General features: G+C 38.9%; 1 protein-coding gene across 1 annotated transcript in view; it reads right to left on the reverse strand.

Moving 5' to 3' along the window:
* The window catches only part of XPO1 (exportin 1), a 42,543-nt gene extending 26,150 nt beyond the window's left edge, over positions 1-16,393 (reverse strand). Inside the window, exons 1-4 of the mRNA XM_007108065.4 lie at positions 15,722-16,393; positions 12,262-12,393; positions 7,098-7,199; positions 3,496-3,568 (exon numbers count right to left, since the gene is read on the reverse strand). Of these exons, the coding sequence (XP_007108127.1) occupies positions 3,496-3,568; positions 7,098-7,199; positions 12,262-12,387 (301 nt within the window). The 5' untranslated portion in view covers positions 12,388-12,393; positions 15,722-16,393. The remainder of the gene's footprint in view (positions 1-3,495; positions 3,569-7,097; positions 7,200-12,261; positions 12,394-15,721) is intronic.
* Positions 16,394-23,886: the final 7,493 nt, after the last annotated feature.

Genomic DNA, 23,886 nt, shown 5'->3' on the forward strand with positions numbered 1-23,886 from the left:
CTGGGAGGATCCCACATGCCGCGGAGCGGCTGGGCCCGTGAGCCATGGCCGCTGAGCCTGCGCGTCCGGAGCCTGTGCTCCGCAACGGGAGCGACCAGCCACAACAGTGAGAGGCCCACATACCACAAAAAAAAAAAAAAAAAAAAAAAAAAAAAAGATAAAGAGTGAGAAAAAGTGATAGCTAAGTGGGATAAAGGTTATCGTGGGTGGGGATGGGGGTGACCAAAAAAAACATTTTTCTGACCTAAAGCAAAATGATAAAAGTCAGAGCAGTGCAGTTAATTTTGTATTACATAAATCTAAATTCATTAAAATGATTATGAAGGTTGTTATCTCCCTTGCTCCTTTTTTATTAAAATATCTTTTAATTAAATGCTTTTTAACATGTCCTTATCCTTACTTGGCTATTATCTGTCTTTTTTTTGCTCATTAAAATTTTACTCATTTGTGATCCGCTGGTACAGGACACACTAAGGGAACACAGAGCAAGAGACATCTAACTCAGTCCAGAACCGTCAGGTATTTTCCTGGCAAACTGCTTTAGATAATGCCCTAAATTGAAAATGCCATTCCACTAAAAGAACATGTGAAAACTAACGTATGCTTATGGACAAGAACCTGGAAGCTGATAAAATATATGCTGGATTGGAAAAAATGTACAAAACTTATCTTGGCTTGCTGTTTGACAGGTTTGATAATCAAACCTATCCTTCCTTTAAAATACATCAAGCATTGCCATTTTCATGAATGAGCTTGTCCAAAGGGGCCAACCTGATTTTTCCCCTCTTTTCGCATGTGTTAGCACTCATTACATATACGCCTAATTTAATGATCATATTTTTTAAAAAATGGTATTATTTTTAACATGTTCTATCTTCCTACCTGTAATACTCTAACGTAGGGAATATATTTGTATAGTCTCAATACCTAATGGTACTAAAATGGACAAAGACTAGCTAAAGTGGAGACAACAGCTTAAAAGATATGACAATTATAAACAAGAAGAATGTACAATATTTGTGGGGTTATACTAATTTATTTCCAATATCGAAGTTACTTAAAGATGAAGGAAAATTAACATTCAGAAATGTTAGTATACTTCGCGAGATACAAAATTTTAGGATTGTAGAAGCCTCCTAGGATTGACGAAGTTGGAAAGAATTATAAATATAGTAGTGAATAAATTTATTTCCCAATGTTTTATAAATGAGATCAACTACCTTAAAAACACAAATCATTAAATGCACATCATGAAAAGTTGCTGCTGTCTGTCTAAAGTTAGATAGAGTTTACTAACATTCTCTGGGAGCCATTTTACACGCTCTTCTAATATTGAGCCTCTGAAAGACCCTAAAAATTACATCACGCTTTCCCCTCCATGTAATGACTTCACCGACAGTAAAAACCATACATGTGGTGATAGGAGCTTCAAGTACTTTTTAAAAAGTTTACATCCTACTCAATCTTATCACTAGTGTTAAGGGGAAATGCAAGGGGAAAGGTGATTCTAATAGATGTTTTTTATAAGTACTGCTTGCAGAGAAATGAAGTATCTCACTAATACAGAATAGAAACACATGAATAGGGCTTTCCTGGTGGCGCAGTGGTTGAGAGTCTGCCTGCCGATGCAGGGGACGCGGGTTCGTGCCCCGGTCTGGGAAGATCCCGCATGCCGCGGAGCGGCTGGGCCTGTGGGCCATGGCCGCTGAGCCTGCGCGTCCGGAGCCTGTGCTCCGCAGTGGGAGAGGCCACAACAGTGAGAGACCCGCGTACCGCCAAAAAAAAAAAAAAAAAAAAGACACATGAATAAAATAGAATTCTCTTGACTCGGAGAATAATCACCACCCTGCCTCCACCAGTTTTTGCCAAACAAGATGGTAAGACCTGCGAAATTAAAATTAAATATATACATATTCCAGGGCGTATATTAAATATACATATGTCCTGGAATATGTATATATTTGATACTTACATAGAAATAGATGGAAGCTTTTGACTTTATCATAAAAACCAAAACATGCCACTCCCATTCATGCAGAAAGCAAAAACTGTCAAGTCCTCAGGAGAACTTTAGCCTCTAATTTTTTCAGTAACAAATACAACCATGACTGATAAGCTAGTATAATTTTAAATCATTTAATTTTATAGCTGGAAAATAATTTGGATCATCTAGCACAATCCTTATGTAATAAGAAGCAGAGGTCTATGTGTTTAGAAATTAAAGAGGGACTTATTATAGTAAAACGGCACTGAAGTAAAATATTACACACTTTTTTGTTGGTATGGTAAGCCATAGCCAAAGTTAAATTTGAGGCTCAAACCACAAGTATAAAACAACAGTAGTAAAGGAACCAGGACTGCACCTAAGGTCCCTAAAAGTAGTGATGAAGCACAAAGGATCTATTTGGGCCAGAGTCAAACTGTACTTACTAATTTCTGAGAAAGTCACAGAATGTGATCTAAAATGGTTTCAAACCAAAATAAAAACATTTAAAGAAACAGGACCTCTTTGGCGGGGGGGGGGGGGGGGGGGCACTATTTCCTCCCATACTATCATTCTTAATTCACAGTTTATGGTGTATTAGGGATACTGCCGTTAAAAATTGTCCCAGTGACCTGTAAACGTGCTAGAAAGATGTCAAGATTTAAGTTAGACTGAGTAAATCCAGGTCGCTATTCCACCATAAAGATGACATGAGAAAGCAGGTAAAGACAAATCTTAAAGAGCAACAGTCAAAGAAAGGGGACATAATTTAACAGGAAAAAACACCACCAAAAGTAGTATAACCCCATTTTAAAATCCAGACTTCTCTCTTTATTTTTCAGAGATTAAACAAGTAACAAAGTAGATAATAAGGCAATATGTGAAAACTGAAAGGAACTGCATTAAATAATTCCAAGAGACTAACCTTACCCCATGTTTCTTAAACCATGACTACTTTTACTGAGGTAGTGACAAAGGAAAAAGTAAAAATATTAATACTAGGCACCACCACATCTTCATTTTTTGATCTTTCCTTATTTTAGAAGCCAACCTCTTATAAGGTATGCCCAGAATTTCAAAAGCTAAAGTCTTGATTTTTAAAACTTGTTTTTTCCTTTGCTGTTATATTTATGTTATTCCTTGTATCACAGTACCCATTACTTGTTACTGTGTGATGAATTTAAAATAATACATAAGAGCACATATTCAAATTTCATTCATTTCAAACATGGTCCAGATTAACTGTAACTTGATACAAATTTTTCACCACAATATTTACTGTAGAAAGTTTGACCAGTCTGGTTTCTGCTTTCCCCCAAAGATAACCTTATTCATCCCCTGCCCCCAAATATAAACAGAACCTGCCTTGCAACATGATGAAAGCAGTAATCCATTAGGCATAATAACCTACTAAAGATTCAACACATTCCTCCTGTCCAATACTCAACTATAATAAAAATGCCAGGAATAATAAAATTCTGAATCTACAATTCTTTAAAACACTTTCCTACCTTCACATTGGTTCCTTGGAAGAATCTTCCACCTTGTTTTTATCACATTTTCCAAAATTTGTAGTCCATAATACTGAAAATTGGAGAATAGAAGCATGTGAATATATTGCTGTAAGACTGGCAATTTCCAGGATTCACAAATGGACAGACATTCACACATTTACATCTAAAGTTTCAAAAACATTATGCTACCAAGTTTAATTACATATATTAAACAAGGATCTATTCACCCATATACTGAAGTTTTCATGCATTTTCCTCACTTTATTGTTTACTACTCTATTTAACGTCCTGCTGTTTATACATGCTCACACCAGGAGGAAGAACCAAATAAAAAGCCCTTAGCAGCCAAATGGGCTTAGTCTGTAGAAGGAAAAGTAGCAGCCAGACACGAATTCACAGCATAAATGACTGCTTATAGGCTCACGTACTTTAACACGACCAGGCTCCTAAGAATTTAGCAGCTTGGATGCTCTCAAGCTTCCTACCATCTTCTAGGAGTTGTAAGCTCTTGGCCAAGTATTAAAGTATTGTCACAGATACTTTCTACAGAAAGTGTTTACAAACATCACTGGTGTGTTACTTAAGGAGCAGCAAGACAACCCACGGGTTTAATTTTAAATTTTAACCCCACCCTTATAGTTGCTATTTCTACTAATTTAAAGATAAACTTTTGTGCACAGTCAAAATAATACACAAATGAATGTTGCAATCTGTATCTACCTTTCAGGTATTCCTTCCAACTATAAAAATGATAACTAAAAATGTAAGAAAGTTAATAAATACAAATACCACTTTCAAGCCATTTTGTCCCTCCTGTTGATTACTCACTCTAAATAGTCAACAATATTTATAACAATTTACAAGGCTACAGGAGTTACTACCCAAAATCATTACCATGACCAATTAGTGTGGATAGACAGGAGGAAGAAAAGGGTCAAAACTGTTGTGGTATGCTTCAACTGGTTGAATTAGGGAAGAATCAGCTATAATACCTGAAAGGTAAACTCATTCATATATAGACATATAACCTCAGATTGCAAGTTTTGGCTGAGAATAAGAGTTCATCTTTAAAATGGTTAGTCATCACACAATAAAATAGGAGCATTAGTATTTCAACCAAAGGGATCATGTGAATGCACACTTTATCCAAAGCACAATATAGACTGTCCCAAACTACATTGTGCTCAAACAGTGTTTTTGCTGTTTTCTTTCATTTTTAACATTTCGTACTTTTTAGGAAAAATTTGCCATTTCAACCCAAATCCTACATTTGCAGAACATTCCTTAAAAAGACTTCAAAAATAAAAACAAGGCCAAAGCAAAATTCTGAAATTACAAATTATAAATTTGATGCCATTAAAAAGTTTCATAATCAGCAGTAAATGGTGAAGCTTTCTTTCCTGTTCATTTACCTCTCTTTATAGATCTAAGTTTCAGACAAACGTAAATAAACAAAAAAGGTAAGTTTCTCATTGACTAAAATTCTAAATTAACTTTTAAAAACATACTACCCTAAACTTGCTTTAAATTAATTTTAAGGCATGAAATCAGAGTGTCAAAAGTTTTACTAAGTCAAATGCACTTCTTACTACATGGAATATATACCCTCTTGCTAATTCTCAGCCAATTACAAAGATGTTTAAGAAACTAAGACACAAAACCCACCATAAATACACCAGTTAAGAAGTACTGATCTTAACGATAACTTAACCATATTTAGTCAATGTATTTTCAGCCTACCCTTTTTAATTGAAGGATATCCCCCCCTTCATTGCTGCATTTATTTACTTCTGCCTTTATATCTGATACTGTTATGGTACCTAAATTACCTATTTACTAACCTCTAGTCCTTTCTCCAACTGTAAAAAAGTAGCACAAGCTTGCTGAAGATACAATTCATCTTTTCATCTTTCTGCAAACAGGTCTGAGGCAGGAAGCCCAATAAAAGCTTTTCACTAATTAGTTCAAAGGAATACATAGATCACCAACATAGTACCCTAAAACCCAATCTCTCCTAGACATTAAGACTCTACACATGATGAGAATTCACATTTCTTTGAAAAGGAGTATTTTGATTAAAAAATCTGAAGTGATAGCCAAATCTGAGGGCCAATGATAAATAACTACTTTGGAAATATACATTAATAATCCAAATATCATTCTGAAGTATGAAGTTTCTGCTTTACACCTCAGGACTTGAGGAATCCACTGCTGAGTTATGAAGATGAGGGACAGAGAACAGCAAAGACTAAATGAAAAAAATAAATGCATGAAATGATCCCTATGGTAGAAATTTCTACTGAGCCCTTAGAAATACTTATTTTACGCATTGAATTCCCCTTTCCCCTCCCACCGCCCATGAAACAAAAACAATTGATGAACAGAATTCAGTTAAAGGGAATCAAAAGGGTAGACCTTGTGGAGGCCTGCCGTCAAAGCCTAGCTGTGTCAGTTGCACAGGAAGACACCCCTTTTCTTCCTATTACAAGCAATCAACATAATGGAACATTATGATTAATATCAGGTAGTGTTAACATCTTTAAAGAAAAAAAAATGATTGCATAAAAGCCAAATGTCATAGTGCATAAATTTAGCACCAAATCATTTGTAATTTATGTAAATGGAAGAATTCTTTACCTGTTGCTTTCTTTCTGTTCCTCTAATCATCTCATTTTTCACAAGACAAATTTGAGTTTTTAAAAATACTGTTGATAAATCAACTTAAACATTAGTAATGTCTGTCAGTATAAAAAGCAAAATTTACCAGGCAAGCAAACAGGCAAACACTGTTATGTTACTTAAGGTTAGCACTTTGAGGAAGTTCTGGACTGTATTTTTGCCCTAAAATTTATAAGATGTCAAAACTAGTTAATATTTTAAAACTGTTAATTAACACAGTCTGATTTCAGAAACAGAGGTGAACATGGCTACTTTCTGTTTTAACACAATGTATACCAAGTGGAAACCTTGTGTGTATTTAAACAGAATGCCATGCATGGTATTTTACTACTTTAAGGCAGTTTAAAGAGAAGTGTGAATCATCAAGCCTAAACAGTCAAAACACATTTTGATCAACCCTTCTGTTCAAACTTAAGAAAAAAGGACCCAAATGATAACATTTTCAATTGCAAATAAAAACTGAGTGCTGTCCCATTAAAAGCATTGGTACCATGGAGTAGGGTTTTACGCTGCCCACACAACTTGGTTTTGGAGGTGCCTAGCCTGTGTTATATTGATTACTTGCCCAAAATAATTCCTCTGATGTTATGTTTCATCTCTGAATAACATTCAGAATTTATGCTGAGATCTGTACACATATTCTAAAAAGAAAAAAGAAAAAACAAACAAAAAAAACCCCCCCAAACAACAACAAAAAAAAGCCACCTTGCATACTAGTCCCAATTTCAAAACGTCATTTATAATTCTTAGGACTATTTGCAAGAATTAATTCTATGTTTAAGACTAAATTTTGAAATAAGTTAACATTATTAAATGATTTGAGATAACAAATGCTAATACTAAAAATGAGATACCTTCCTCAAAGTTTATGACTGGAAGAAAAGAAGAAATAAGGGATTTAAAAACCACCACTTGCTTACTTTCGTGTTCATATTCTGTGAAAATTCCAAAATTGTGTCGACTCTTGTCCATGCATCAGGATGCTCCTTTAAATGTGTCAGTACTTCTTGAGCCATTCTTTGCTAAAATAATATACAAAAAGAATTTTAAGCTAACTTGTTCTTTCGAATGGTATTGAGCAAGGCACAAATCCTAATAGGACAGTGATTTTATCAACTTTCAGAAATACTCAAGAAACTAGTCCTTACAGAAATAAAACTGTGTCCATTATCAACTTCAATTAAGAATGGGTACAGGGCTTCCCTGGTGGCGCAGTGGTTAAGAATCCGCCTGCCAATGCAGGGGACACGGGTTCAAGCCCTGGTCGGGGAAGATCCCAAATGCCGCGGAGCAGCTAAGCCCGTGCGCCACAACTACTGAGCCTGCACGCCACAACTACTGAAGCTCACGTGCCTAGAGCCCGTGCTCCGCAACAAGAGAAACCACTGCAATAAGAAGCCTGCGCGCCGCAGCTAGAGAAAGCCCGCGCGCAGCAACGAAGACCCAACGCAGCCAAAAATAAATTAATTAATGAATTAAAAAATTAATTAACAACAACAAAAAGAATGGGTACATTCTTTTGAAACAGAAAAGGTTTTTTTCCCCATAATCTGCTTTGTTTGGTATTCTCAAAACTGAACTTAAATTCAATCATCTACTCCGACATAAAGGGGTTCTCAGCATACAATCAACCAAAAGCAACATATAAAAACTCACATCTACTTAGATAAGTTATGTAATGGTATACAAGAGTCACCAAGATTATCTTTAACAAACTTTATAAAATTATATTTCAGGGGAGACAGATAAAAGCTAGGTCTAAGTAAGCCTACAACCCTCTAATACCTGTTGATACATATAAAACATTAAGACCTTTTTAAAGCAGTATCTTCAGTTTATTGTTAACACCTTTGTCTCCGAAAATCCTTTAATTTCATATATTAAATCCTAGCTTATTTTGAAAATTTTTTTGCTTTTGTATTTCTAAAATGCAAACCCAGTATATTTAAACCTATGAAACCAGCATCTAGAATTAACAAATGTTAAGATTTTGCTGCACTTGTCTGTTTTTCTTTTAAACATAAGATCTAAAACTTATGGAACTTTGTACCTTTCTTCAGTGCCATTTCCTTCCTTTGTTCCTTCTTTAGAGATAATCACTTTCATGACTTTGGTGTCTTTTCCTGTCTGTATTTTCACAGCATGTGTATGAATTTCATAAATATAGTTGTGTGGTTACTAAATTTTATATAAATAGTATATTGTAGAAATCCTTCTGCAGTTTGCTCTTTCCATTTGACATCGGTTATTTTCCTCAGCTTCACTGAGATATGACTGACAATTGACAGTTTTAAAGATCTAGCCATGTTGACATTATCTCGTTTCTTCATTTTAACTGTTAGTTTTTCATACGATATGAACACTACATTTTACCAAAGGCTGATAAGTCTATTAATTTTTTTCAGGAAGCAACCGCTTTATCTTTTTCACCTTTAAAGGCTGTTTTGTAGCTCAACTGGATCCTCCCTAATTAACTTTTACCTATTTCTATCACATGTTGTAACCAAAGAGTAAAGTTTTATGGTTTTAAAATTTGACAATTATCCTTCTGTTAGATCATTTACTTGGATCAAGGGTTTGATTCTATGGGTTATAAACAAGGAAGGATCAAAGGGGGGGGGAGAAAAGCATTCTTTTTTAAACCATCTCTGACACAGATACCTTATAATCTTTAAGTTGGCTTTTATTCCAATTTACAAAAAAAAATCATTTTTCTCTTGTGGCCTTTATACACTGCTTATTGTTTAAAATGTTGACAAATACACACCCACTAAATTAGGTAATGGTTCTGTATCCTGACAGTAAGACCAGAAACACTTTGGAACTTGAAAGAAAAATAAGGTGCCTGGGTTCTACCCTAAGGGTCTGGGATTAGAGCAAGTGTGTGAAGTCTTGAAATACAACTATACATTTTTTATTCGATTTCTTTAAAGGGTTGCAATTGTATCATATAATAATAACCAACCAACAAAAGGTAGAAAGAATGTTGATGTGAATTATTTACGGCCAAAGCCCATTTTAGCAGTGTTTTGATTCTCTTCCTGAGACTATCTAACTTGATAGAGACTTGCATATAAAATAGTAACAAATATTAAGAGGATAAGGTACATCAAAGATCCATGCCTAGTAAAAGTTATTTGGTCAAGATACAACTTTATCAGATTTTTTGAAGTGATGAGCATTCTACACATAAATGAATAGTTCCCACACTATCACCATTCATTTCAATCTCCCCATAAATCACGTTCCTTCCTTTTCAGTCATCCTTTTTGTTGTAATTTTGCTCTCTAAAGTTATTGCTAGTATCTAATATTTGTGTCCTTTTTTTAATTTGTCTTAATCCCACTGTCCTTACATAATATGTGCTTTTTTTAAAAAAAATATATTCCTTTATTAACTTAAAACCCCAGGAGGGGTTAAAAAAGGCACAAAGGGAAACCGAAGAGAGAGAAAATCTGGCATCTCCCTGTGTTACTAACTGAATGGTGAAAGTATTTTAGTTGCTAAGCAATAGATAAAAGAGTTCAAGACACTTAACACAGTACTGGAGAAAACACCCAACTCCAACATTTTTGTTTCCCTGGCGTCCTACTTGGCTAAAAATAGAAAAATGTTTATAACAGAAGGTAGTCCTAATATTACAGTGCTAATTATTCTACTATACTACCCATCTAGGCTAAAGTTCTACCTACAGATGCCACCCTTCTAATAATTCCTTCCTCTCCAAAGTTATGTAATGCTTTTCAAAAAAGTTAGGCTATATACAGGTGAGTTTGAAAGCTTAATTAGCATAATTTCTACTTGCTATTTTAAGTACATATTTTATGACAGACCAAAACCAAACAAAAACTCCCCACCAAACCATATTTTAAAACAATGAGTTTACATCACATATGTGAAATCTTCTTCATTATACGTTCAAAGTACCCTTTAAACAGAATGGCTCCTAAATAGCAGTCACCGCTAACAGGTGCTTTACAAAACCTCATCACTAATCCTCCAGTCTCTTGCAAGGTAGGTAACACTTTGTAGATGAGACTCTAGAGGAATGACTAGAAAACTTACTGGAATAAATTTAAGACATCTAACACTAAAAACATGTTTTCCACTGCAACCTTCAACTTTTTATTCAAAATAAAACCCCCAAGAAGTGGTATATAAAAAATGAACAAGGAAGTTTAAAGATATCACTTTCTGAAAAGGGGTTCTTAACTGTCTTTAAGCTCTAAGCCTGTTCCCTTATCTATAACAAATACCAACTGATTATTCTTTATGCAATTGACTTGTCTCATGAGAAATCTAACCAGACATAAAATTCTTACTTTTGGGAAAGTTAATTTTGTCTTCATAAACGGAAAATATCTGTAAACACTTTTCTAAATCTAGTCTTTATTCAAAAGTCAAATTTAAAACAAATCATTAAATTTCGACACTGAAACATTACTAAAGCAGTATTACAACATAGTCTTCATAATTACTTATGTTATAAGCCTAGAACACTGGTCTATTTAGTCATCACACTTTTATTTTATTTTATTTTATTTTTTTTTTTTTTGCGGTACGCGGGCCTCTCACTGTTGTGGCCTCTCCCGTTGCGGAGCACAGGCTCCGGACGCGCAGGCTCAGTGGCCATGGCTCACCGGCCCAGCCGCTCCGCGGCACGTGGGATCTTCCCGGACCGGGGCACGAACCCCTGTCCCCTGCATCGGCAGGCGGACTCTCAACCACTGCGCCCAGGGAAGCCCCTAGTCATCATACTTTTAGATGCTGTGAACCAGGTTAAAAAAGAACGAAGACTAAAGAGCAGTGGCAGCTTAAGGATGTGATAAAATTAAATGCCAATCTTCCTACGGGCTTATAGACTTATGCTTCTAATATAGTCAAAGTTGAGCCCAACCTTACTTCATGCATTTCAACCTTACTGTCATACTTTCTTCCAAAAGCAGCTGCTTTCCATACATCCATGCTGGGATGAAATGGAGCTTAAAGCTCCATGTTGAATGTATGGTATGTGTAGTAAATACGGATACTTTTTCAGGAATGCTTTTGGAGACAAGAACACTGATCGAAAGCGCCTAGGAGTATAAAACTGCACTAACAAGCTTACAAAATCACTGTAATTTTTTCCACTCATACAACTTTCATGGCCCTTTTTCCCTTTAAATTTTTTCTTTATTGTAGTGAAACCAATGTTAGATTTCAGAAAGGAATAGAAATACTTATGCACTTGCTAATATTTATACATCATGTTTTTTGGACTATCTATAAAAGATACTACTATATCCACCTTTCAGAGGTTTCTAAAAAGTATGAAAGCAGCCAGGGTTTAACTATGCAAATATAAATTAATAGCTTGAAGATACATTATCTACCAGAAATGCACTTTTTGGCAACAAAATTTTACTAGTAAGATATCTGTCACGTCACCTTATAAGATTTTTTAAATCCAGAACAGAAACTTTTACTCGTTTAAAACTTTACATTATTAGGTTCGCAGGGTGCAGATTCAAGATTGTCCAGTTTCTTGTACCATAAAAAATTTTTAAAATTTACAAACATTCCTTTTTTTAAAAAAAAAATCCCCAAACCATAAACTGATCAAAACATAGATTAAGTGTAAGATAATTTCCTATTTTAACAGTATCACTTTTACAAGCGCTAAAATTCAAATAATGTAATACTTGGTATTGTGATATTTAAAACAAGTTTTATCTGTGAAGTACTTCTGCAATTTAAATGTTTCAAAAACAGAAGACTCATATTAACTCCAAATACATTAAATATATAAGGGACATACAACCTTTAATATCTACAAAACATTTAATACATTGGGCTGTATCTTTTATTAAATGGGGTAAAGGTTGCTGAAGAACAGAACAAGTATAATAATAATATTCCAAAACATCCCACTCTAAACCATTTCAAAATGTAATGCAACTTCTTTCTCTAGACCACCTCTCAGAATATATAATTCCAATTTAATACAAACTATGGGATACTTTTTAAAAAGGTGGTAATTTAAAATTTTATTCTAAACTCAACAACTTTATTACTCTGCAATAATGTTTTGATCAGCTACTTTACCTGGGCTCCTTCTCCGTGGTATAAGCAATTCACCACGTTGTCTAAAAGGTTGATATCCAGTTTTTGGCTGAAATCAAGCAGCTGGCGAGCTGCATGGTCTGCTAACATTGTCATAATTGCTGGCATAGATTACTGAAAATAAAGAAAAAGAATTTAAGGCGCCTATGAAGTTTTGACATTGTCAGAAAGTTTCTACTCAAGTTATTTTACTTCAACCATGTTCTTACAAATATTTTACTTTGTATTTCAGAGATTTTACCTAAACAACTGAGATAGTAAAAGCAAATAAATGCTGAAGTTACTTAGGTATTCCACAACTGCATTAATCATTAGGGTCCACTTTATTTTTACACCCCAAAAAAATCATACTGTTCTTTCTACTAACATGTATATAAAGTTACCCTAACCCGTTTTAAAAATGATTATTAAAGAATTTATGGCCCTAAAACCTGATACAATTTAAAATCTTGATCTCGAAAATTTTAAATACAGATGAAGCCCAAAGGGATCCCCGCCCCCCCGCCCCAAGTAGGGTCTTCTAGTTCAGTAAAAGCTCACTTTCCCTCATTTCATGTTACCTTAATTTTTAAGATATACTGAAGACACTAAAAATTAAATGTGGTATCAAAAGTTTTCCTATATATAGCAATGATTAGCTAACAAGTCTAACAAATTTGGTATCCTTAATCTCTATAGAATTTAAGCTTTTGCACTCAATTAAACTATATTTGTTTCTTTCATCCCTGAATGAATTTGGAGATTTAAATTACAAGCGTACAAGCTCCCTGAATATGTGGTCTAGAAAAAAAAACTATGGTAATATGTCAACCAAGATTTTTTTTAATTTCCAGGTACTGACTGGCAAAACAAAAAGCTGTAAAATCTTGCTATTTTCCAAATAAGACCAAATTCTACCGTAACAGAAAAATGAGCTTCTTCACCTCAAGTAACGTACTGGCTAAAACCTACTGGTTCATATGCAATGGTACCGCTTTAAGAGGATTCTACTCCAAGGTGCTGGCACAAATGCACATTCTTGTGCCCAGCCTTATAAAAATCTTTCCTTTTGCTTTTTCTTCAAAGCCAGTGCCACTTAAGTCTGACTGGCTAAATCAGCACTCCTCCAACTTTTTTGGGTTAAGATGCCTCACAATCAGAGGAACAGGATAGCTGTTGCCAAATTAAAAAAATTCACAACTTTGTATACAATTACAGACGATTCAGGACACCATGAAAGCCATGCATGAAACCTTGAGTTAAGTACCCCTGGTTTACTGTACTTAGACCCAATAAGGTCAGATGGTCATCTCTACTTCTCCCTCTCTTAACCTTCCAAGATCAGGAAATGGGTGGCTAACTTGATTACATTATGTTTGGACAAAGCAGCTTGTTAGGAAAAAGGTGTTATTTCTTGTCTATTTTATAACAGCTAAAAAACGTTAATAATGGCAGCAATTTCAAGTCAAATGTTTTATTTAACGATAATGTCAGTTACAACAAAGTAAAAGTCTGAAGGATCACTTAGGTTAGATATAATGTAAAAACTGAGATATTATGAGTTCGAGGATTTTTATTCCTCTTAAGTCTTTCCATCCACTGTTGACAGTAAAAACTGGTGAGATTTCAAAAATTTCTACAGCAGTTATTAAATGTATTTTTAATGCAAAATACCTGACATACAATCTTTGATCTAAATACTAATATGAAAAAGAAAATACGTATTTCACAAATGGAAGTGTAAATTTACCCCATTCAAGTGCCATACAATTTCAAAGGATCAGAACAATCTTAAAACTTGAGGCTGAAAAGCAATGTCCACAAAGAACCAAGATCTATATATCAAATGTTTTCGATTGGGGGGGTTAAAAATTGAACGAACTTTTATCCTATTTCGTCCTATCATAATAAACAAAACGAGAAAGAATAAAGTGACTCTAAAAAGTTTCGTTTTCAAGCACATTGTCCTTAAAAAATGAGACAAATTCCTGTGAAAAAAAATCAGGTTTACAATAGAAACTTGTGTTAAATACAGCAGGGTATGCCACCCTTAAAACTAGCGGCTATCTTCGAAATGACCTACCTATTCTCGAACCGTACGTAGTACAGAAATGGCGGCTTTCTAGTCAATGCCAAGCACATTTAGTCTCCCAAATCAAACAGCTTCCAAAACATTCTTTCCACTAACAGCAGTGTCCCACGCGCTTAAGATACACAATCAGGCAGACAGCAAATAGCCATAGCGGGAGAGGTGAAAGAAACCACAAAAGCTTTTCCTTCTCCTTGGGACACTCAATCCTAAATTCCACTCACTCTACAGCAAATATAAGGTATTATACAGCCACGTGGTGACTCTACAAGTGACTACCAAAATACCTTCACTGCCACTTCAAACTGAATAGGCAGGCAACTACACACTGCCAGCTCCCATCCAAAAACCAGAAAATCATAACCGTTGCTTAATGATAAATACATAGTAGGTCAAAAAACAAGTCGCTGCAAGGAGAAAGACTGCTACTTTAGATTGTGTGGGCAATTGCCTGCTTCATTCAGTAGAAACACACCTCACTAAGGCCCGCCCTCCCCTCTCTTCCCACCCGAACCGAAGTGCAGCACTTCTAACTATAGCATACTGGAGCACGCACTCACCCCGCCCATACTCGGAGAAGGCATTTAGACCAGGCGCCTGAAGTTTACCGCCCCATTCTCTATGCAGCATGGCCTCTGCGTGGTCAGAGGAGGTCCGGGCTTGGCAAATCTCTCATGCTTCCCCCAGTACACCACTTCCTCCCACCCACCCCAAACTCAGACATGGGAATGAAAGAGAATCAGGGTATTATCCACTGTACAATGCCAGCAGTAAATGAGTCGATCACTTTACACACCCAAGTCCCCCCAAACAAACTACAGCACGGAACCTCATCTGCAGTTCCCTAAAAAATCAACTAACGTTTCCTACTTCTAATTCTACTCTGTAAAAAGCCAGAGATTCTGAGTTTCCCTGCAGGAGGAGCAAGGACTTAAGAGCCCCTCCCTCCCGCGATCCCAAGCTCTCTACCGAGGGGCCACGTGATGCAGGCGGACGTTTCAATGCTGCTGCACTAAATATTTCTGGAAACTTCCACTCCTAATAATTTACAGAAATGTTCCTGAAATCACCCCAACTTCTCCCCAACCCAAGGGGCTGGGGAAGCCCTTCCACCCCCGCGCCGGGCCCCACTTCACTATCACGCTCCTTGCCTTCCTCCACCGCTACCCGCACACGCGAATGACCCAGCAAGCGCTCCCCTCCCGCGGCAGCCTCCCCGCCTCCATCCCCCAGCGGCAGAAGCGGCTCCATTCAATCGCAGGCTCTGCTGTGGGCCCGCCGCCGCCTCCCCGGTTCGCCTCCCGCGGCCGCCGCCGCGCCCCACGCCAGCCTTCTCCCGCCCGGCCCTCGACCCCGAAGACACAGTAGACTTACCCAGAGATTGAACCAACTGCTTCTTCCTTCCTTGTCGGGGGATTAGGGCAAGGGAGGATGGGGCGGGGGAGAGGGGAGGAAATCAAGGTGGGTTTCACAGTTTTCCCACCTTAAAAAAAGAAATTAAAAAAAACGAAGAGGATAAGGGCAAAAAAAGCTCAACAATATTTACTATTTCAGGGACACCTCCCCCCGATACGCACACCCGCCCCCCCCAAAAAAGAAGGGGAATTAATCTGTGGAATAAATGCTCCCGCCTGTCTAAGGAGTGAGGGAAGGGGGAGGGGAACGAGGTCAAGTCCCAAAGATTCTGCCCCAGGGAGACCCTCCAGCTACAGGCGGCAGCAGGAGCGGCAGGAGTAGGAGCTGTAGAGTCCACACGGCCGGGGGACGCTCTACTGCCAGTTGCAGTCCGACTCCCCCCTACCAAAATACGGCTCCCTCTCTCACGCGGCTCCGGCGCTGGGCCCCCCCCACCCAGACTCGCCTAAACTTTCCCCCCTTCTCCTGCTCCTCAGCGACTGGTGGTTCCCCCCTCCCCCTCTGGGTGGTTGCACGGACTGCAGCAGCAAAGACTGGAACAGGCACCGCCGCCGGGGCTGTAGCTACTGTTGCTCTTGCTGATGCTGTAGCTCCCGCTGCTCCTGCCGCGGCCGCTGCAGCCGCTTCTCCCCCTCCTCCTAGTGCCTCAAACTCGGAACCGGTTGAAACCGGTTCAGACTGGGAGATTCCATCTCGGTTGAGTTTTCAGCCCATGGCGCCGCGGAGCGTTTGGAACCTGGGCCTCCGCCCCCAGCCCGCCCGCCCATTGGCCGGTTCCAGCCACAGCCGCGCCATCAACCTACCTTCTATTGGCCAGCTCGCCCGTCAATCCCACCTCAAGGCTCCACACAAGCCCGCCGCTTCGTCCCCCGCCTCTTTCCAGCAGCGATTTGCCCGCAGAGTGGGGGAGGGGAAGAGGGGCGGGTCGCAAAGGAGCTAGGAGGAGGGTGGAGGAGGAGGAGGTGGGACGAAGAGCTGAGCCCTGCAGAGAGGAGAGCGAAGAGAAGCCGCGCGGAGGATTTGTTCAAGCGAGCTGTCAATCAAATATAGCCCGCCCTCGACTTCCCGCCCCCTCCCGCCGCTCCCCCTCCCAGTGCTTAGCCCGCAAGCCCGGCCTTTCCGGCCCGCTCATTGGCTGGGCGCCTTTGGTGACGGAGAGGGTGGGGCGCAGCTCGTGAGCTGGTGGTGGCGCGAGTTTGAGCGCGGCTCGCGGTAACCCGCTTTCGCTCGGCTTCTCCCGGACCCGCGCTGGCCCGCCCTCGCCGGCTCCCGCCAACCTGCGGGGCCTAAGCCTGCCGGGATCGGGACCCGCCCCTCTGATGGGGGCTGCAGTACTAAAAGGGAGGGCACAGCGAATTGTTTTTTCAATCGGGGAAGGGTGGAGTGGAAAAAAGGAGCGAAAAGAACACAACGGAGGCCAACTAATTGTAGGCCCCGGACCTCTCTAATCCATTTTAAAGGCCTGGGTTTGGGACCAAGATGTTGAGAGGTTGGGGTGAGGTGTGGGACGCGCACTCTTGGAGCCTCGTGATTTTCTCGGAGACATGGGAAAGATACTTAGCTAGTTCTTGGGCAAGTCTCCTTCAAATTGTAACTCGGTTTCTCCCTAGGCTGGAATTTGGCTTCTTTAACAACCGATCCTTCCTAAAAATTAAGACGCTATAATCCCTGTAATTGGTTTAACATTGTCTGTTTTTTCCGGGTGAGCTTACATGCCAACTGCCCTTGATCTTCCCCTACCCTCGGTTTTTCCTTTCAGCATAGCTGCCCTTCGCATACTTCATCATCACCAAATAGTATTTTCATTGAAAGTCGCACGCATTTGGCCCTTCATATGGTTGCCTCTCTTGTCCCCAAGTGCCCCTCCAAGTAAGGTTTACTGATTGTTCTTTGTTGAAGAAACACCAAGCAGCCCACCAAAGTTTAGTAGGCCCATTGTGCCACCAAGAGGTTGATAAATGATTTATTAAATCAACACAATTTTCTTCAGCAAATCTTCACTCACAGTGGACAAAGGCTTTCACCAAAGCATAACTCCCTCACCCTCCAATAGATTTACCAAAATGATACTGGATTACTTTCAGACCTAAGATTTTTATTCATTGCCTAACCGAACAATATCAAACCAAAATATATAATATATATGATATATACACTGATCATTTGGAATACTTACATTATATTACCGGAAAAGTGGGGCTGTCCTATTTTTTAAAAAGTTTTTCCCTCCACATTTTCCGCTCTTGGAACAGGCCACTGGTCTTTTTAGATGGCAGAATAATAGGAATACAAACTGGGCATAAGACCTGGCTCTGCTCAGAATGTGACCTTGGGCAAGTCATTTCACCTCTTTGGGCCTCAGTTTCCTTCTCACCCATTAATGAGGCTGATATCACCCATGCCTGTCTCATCCAGGTAAGGGTGAAGCAGATGTAAAGGAGCTGTGCGACTCATAAAACACTTTGTAGATTGTAAAGTCCGAATTGTCCCAGTTTGCTGGCCCCTTCTTTGGCTCTTTCCTGTCATCTTTAAATCATATCCCTTAGGAGGTCTTATCTGTCAGACCATAGTGAATCAGATGTAAATATTTAGCCCATTGTTTTTGCCTAGAGTTAGCCAAAAAGTGCAAAAAGAAGTGACAGGAGCAGGTAATTATGTTTGATTACTGCATTTTCAGAATCAAATTCAGAACACAGGTTTGACATATTTCTAATCCTTTTCTCTTTGCCTTCATTTGTTGGAATCAAACAGACTTCAAACCTTGGAGTGGGATATGAATAAGGAAATGTAAGTAAACTGCATTGAGTGCCTCCCTGCTATCTAGCAGGCTGTTAGAGACCTTTCTGTACAGTATTTCACTGAATTCTTATAGCAACCCTGTGAGGTAGTTACTCTTTTCCTGGTCCCACTCTTGCTTCCCCGCACCCTCTATCTCGCATACTTACAGGTACACACCACCCCACAGGAGCTGAGTCAACTTAGAACCCATGTTTGTGTTCTTTTTACTAGTTCACATTGTCTCACAAAACAACATTCATCAGAAAAAAGAGAAACAGAAACTCATAAATTCCTTTTTTACTACTTGTTACTTATTTCTATTTAATTTTTTTTAATTTAAAAAGTAATACATGGGGCTTCCCTGGTGGCGCAGTGGTTGAGAGTCCGCCTGCTGATGCAGGGGATACGGGTTCGTGCCCCGGTCCGGGAAGATCCCACATGCCGCGGAGTGGCTGGGCAGGTGAGCCATGGCCGCTGAGCGTGCGCGTCCGGAGCCTGTGCTCCGCAACGGGAGAGGCCACAACAGTGAGAGGCCCGCATACCGCAAAAAAAAATAATAATAATAAAATAAAATAAAAGTCCTCTTCATATGTCCTCCCCCCCAGCCCCCAGTTCTTTTTTCTGCTCTGGGATAATCATCATTAAGGGTGTGATATGTATGTTTTGAGATATTTTCTATGCATTTACAAATATACTTGCTTTATGTTTTGTTCAGCATATATGACATACTATACATATGATTTGGTGGCTTGTTTTTTACTTAACAGGTCAGAATGTATAAATCCACTTCATCCTTATTGACAGCTCCATTGTCTTCCCCATCTTCTCAGTACTATAAATTACTCACCCAGTCCCCTATTGAGGACAGTTAGGCTATTTCTGGTTTTCTCTCTTAAAAATAATGCTTCAGTGAATATCCCTGTACATTTATCTTTGGGCACAAATGTGAATATATCTCTAGGTTCATATCCTAAAAGTGGAACTACTGTGTCAAAGGCCAGGTATATTTGTTATTGTGATAGGAACTGCCCAAGTGTCCCCTAAAATGATTGTGTCAATTTTCACACCCACCACAACATGTGAACAGTACCTGTTTATTCCCTATCAAACCATAGATATTTGCTATTAAGGTCACACCAGAGTCAAATCTTTGCATTTTAATTTGATCTTTTGCCTCTGAAGACAGTCTCTACTGACTGTGAGCTCTTCAAGGAATACACAAATTATAAGATTAAATACCCATATAATGTAGTAAAAAATATTTGAAGTAAGGTATGAATTAATTATATTATCTTAATAATGGAATTGGCCATTTCACTCTTTTTGAGAAAATTGATATCACTTTGACCTCAGAGATATAACAATGACCTTCCAATATGCACTTCTTCCTACCAGTCATAAGAAACGGGCACTTAGGCTGAAAATACCATGAGTCCGACTCACTGGGTGTATTCATGTATTGGGCACAAATTCACAATTGCATGGGATTTTTCTTCCAATGAATCTTAAGGGCACGTTTGTGACTTTGTAAGACCTGAAAGGAAGCACTGGGAGAAATATTTCTTTGTAAATATCTTATAGGGAAATTGTTTCTCTATTTGCTTTTAAGAATACTTCATAAAACAGTACATCACATCACATCACATCCTTGGATTTCAAAAACATTACTAGTGTAACTTGGACAATAGTACAATTGTGTATGGTGGTGAAGCATGGAGGTGGGAGAGAAGAGATACTCTTTTCAAGAAAAAATTGCCCTGGGGGCATAGTCCAGTTTGCAACCCTATTCCTATCAAACCCAATTTACAGTGTTGAGAATATTTATGGAAGATTATGAATATTCTGTCTGTGGAGCTAAACTCCCTATGTGTCTGAGACCTCAGTGAATAATATATATGGAGTCTGTGACACCTCAAATCATTCAGAAGCAGAATCAGCAATTGTCTGAAAGTGAGCTGCTGCCTTTTGGGGAACATAGCAAAAAAGCATCTGAGAAGGCTGCTAAGTCTAGGAGTTATAGTTTGACAGTCTGAGAAATTTATACAGTTCTATAATGTAATTTTCAACAATGGGTCCCAGACTCTCTTATATAGAAGTGAGATATGAAGTATCATTTCACTAGGATCATTCTCAGGCAGGACAAGGGAAGCCACAGAGTTGTTTTTGCTGAAGTATTTCTAAGCCGAAAATAAAATAATGAGCTGGTGTTTGGGGTCTGCATAAATAAGAAGTAAAAACAAATAAACAAAGAAACAGGGAATGTAAGATGCCTTTTCTTTGGAAAGATGTGGGTTGGAAAGATGCCATTTCTTTCACATATAACATACCATTAACTATTAGGCAATTAGAATCAGAACAGGAAGTAAAGGAAATGAAGAGGTGATGCTGATCCATTCATTCAACAAATATTTTATTGAGAGCCCAGTAATTATTGGTCACAGATCTAAGTGCTAGGATTTGAGAGGAAGCAAATCCGACAAAAATCTTTACTTTTCTTGAGCTTTGAGTCTAATGGAGGACACGGAGTAAATAACAAGTCAGAGAAACGGTATGTTGTATAGTGATAAGTGCTAAGGTTAAAAATGAATCTGGATGTTGGAATAGGGAATCGGGATGGTACAATTTTAGATACGGTGGCTGAGGAAGGTGATACCTAGAACATAATATTCAATAAAAGACCTGAAAGAAATGAAGGAGGGAGTCCTTGCAAGCATTTGGGAGAAGTGCTTTCCAGGCAGATGAAGAAATAAAGGCCCTGGGGCAGGTGCATGTTTGGTGCTCTAACACTGGTGTGTTAGAGCCAGTTCAACTGACTCCTGGGAGCCAACTGTTAAACTTTCAAGAATTTTGTAAGCTGGTTGTCAAACACAGCCATTATTAAAAAATTAAATTATATAAACTTACTATTAAGTAAATAAATTATGTTAAAACAAAGGTAATAAATACTCAAAATTTATCACTTCCTAATTAAGTTATTTCATTTTACTATTATCTATGCTCTTGAGATTATTTACATCAACGGTATTTGCATGATGGAAATACCATATAATGATGTGCTACTGCGAATACCTTCACAACTTCACGATTTGTGATATCACATTGGTGGCTTGAAATTGGCCATAAAGGGAGTATTTATACCATGGAAGTCAGTTAAAGCAACAAAGGGGCCAGATGATGTATGGCCTTACTCTAGGCTGTTGTAAATGCTTTGACTTGTTTTCTCAGTGAGACTGGGAGCCAACCAAGTGTTTGAATACAGATGTGATGACTTGGCCTAACTTCAAATTTTAACAGGATCAATCTAGATGCTATGATAAGATTAGGCTGGGGAGCAAGAGTAGAAAAAGGGAGATCTATTAGGAGACTCTGCATTCATCCAGGGATAGGTTGGGGCTTGGACCAGAGTGGTAGTCATGGAAGTATTCAAAGTCAAAATATATTTTGAAAGTAGAGTCAAAAGAACTTCCGCTGGATGGGATATGTGAGCGAGAGGATTTGAGGATGATTCCATGGATTTTGGCTTCAGTGACTGGAAAGGTGTAGTTTCCATTTTCTGAGATGGGCTTCAGGAGACACAGGTCGAGAGGAATGGGGCTGAATTAAGATCTCAATTTCCTATCATCTATCTTTTTTTTTTTTTTGTCTGTGTTGTTTCTTCGTTTCTGTGCAAGGGCTTTCTCCAGTTGCGGCGAGCGGGGGCCACTCTTCATCGCGGTGCGCAGGCCTCTCACTGTTGCGGCCTCTCCTGTTGTGGACCACAGGCTCTAGAGCGCAGGCTCAGTAGTTGTGGCTCACAGGCCTAGCCGCTTCGCGGCATGTGGGATCTTCCTAGACCGGGGCACAAACCCACGTCCCCTGCACTGGCAGGAGGATTCCTAACCACTGCGCCGCCAGGGAAGCCCCTTTATCATCTATCCTTAAAGGCAGGGGCTGTGTGCCAAGTTCTTAGTTGTGCTTAAGAAATATTTGTTGAGGGCTTCCCTGCGCTTCCCTGGTGGCGCAGTGGTTGAGAATCTGCCTGCTAATGCAGGGGACACGGGTTCGAGCCCTGGTCTAGGAAGATCCCACATGCCGCAGAGCGGCTAGGCCTGCGAGCCACAACTACTGAGCCTGCGCTCTAGAGCCTGTGCTCCGCAACAAGAGAGGCCGCAACAGTGAGAGGCCTGCGCACCGCGATGAAGAGTGGCCCCCGCTCGCCGCAACTAGAGAAAGCCCTCGCACAGAAACGAAGACCCAACACAGCCAAAAAAATAAATAAATAAATAGCATTCCCTTTAAAAAAAGAAATATTTGTTGAATTCATGAATTAATCTCTTTTGGCTTTTGTAATCGAAGTCCTGGAAATTAATGTTGATGAGAAGATGTTACCAGATGTGAAATTCTGTGACTCTAAGACTCTGAACAAAAGGAGAAAAGCTACTAGATGCCACTCCAAACTAGGTCCACTTTCCTTCCTTTAATTCTCATCACTTAGTAGGTCTATCTGACACTTTGCATCTTTCTGCCTGCCTGGTGCTTTAGTTGTCTAATCAGAAGCAGAAAACTTAAAAAGCAGATAAGAATAGTAATATATTATCAAATTTTGATAACATTTATCAAAAGTAAGTTTCAAAACTTATTGTTCTATAATAAACTGAAAATAGATTCTAACAACAGTAAAAAATGATCTGTCACATACTCTGACTTTAGAAGGAAAGAAGAACATAGCAAAGTTAGTGGATCTATTTCTGTGGTTCTCAATACGGGCAATTTAATCCCCAAGGAGACATTTAGCAATCAAACATTATCTCACCAAAAAAACTTTGTTAGCCAATGTCAGAACCAAACAGAGCACATTATAAGTCCAGGTAGAGCAGAAGGTGTAGGTAATAATAATAATAATAATAACATGAAGGCATTGTTGGTTGTTGGGGAGCTACTAGCATCTAGTGGGTGGCAGCCAGGGATGCTGCTAAACATCCTGCAATGCACGGGACAGATCCCCACAACAAAGAATTATTCAGCCCCAAATATCAACAGTCCAGAGGTTGAGAAACGGTGATCTAGTTATAAAATATTTGAAGTTATCCTGGCCTAGTAAAGGAAAAAAAAAAAAGCTGAACCTCAACTACATCAGTCTTTCTCAAACTTCACTGTATACATGAATCACCTGGGGTGCCTTTTGAAATACAGATTATGATTCAGTAGGTCTGGGCCAGGTCCTGAAATTCATTTTCTAACAAACTTCCTGGAGATGCTGATGCTGAGTCCCTGGTTTGAGTAACAAGGCACTGGATTATGCCACTGTACTGTCTTTTGGAGTGGGATGGGGACAGGGATTCCTTAAGAATTTGTACTGAGAAGTC

Source organism: Physeter macrocephalus, chromosome 12, assembly GCF_002837175.3.
Source record: "Physeter macrocephalus isolate SW-GA chromosome 12, ASM283717v5, whole genome shotgun sequence".
In the NCBI taxonomy this organism is placed as follows: domain Eukaryota; kingdom Metazoa; phylum Chordata; class Mammalia; order Artiodactyla; family Physeteridae; genus Physeter; species Physeter macrocephalus.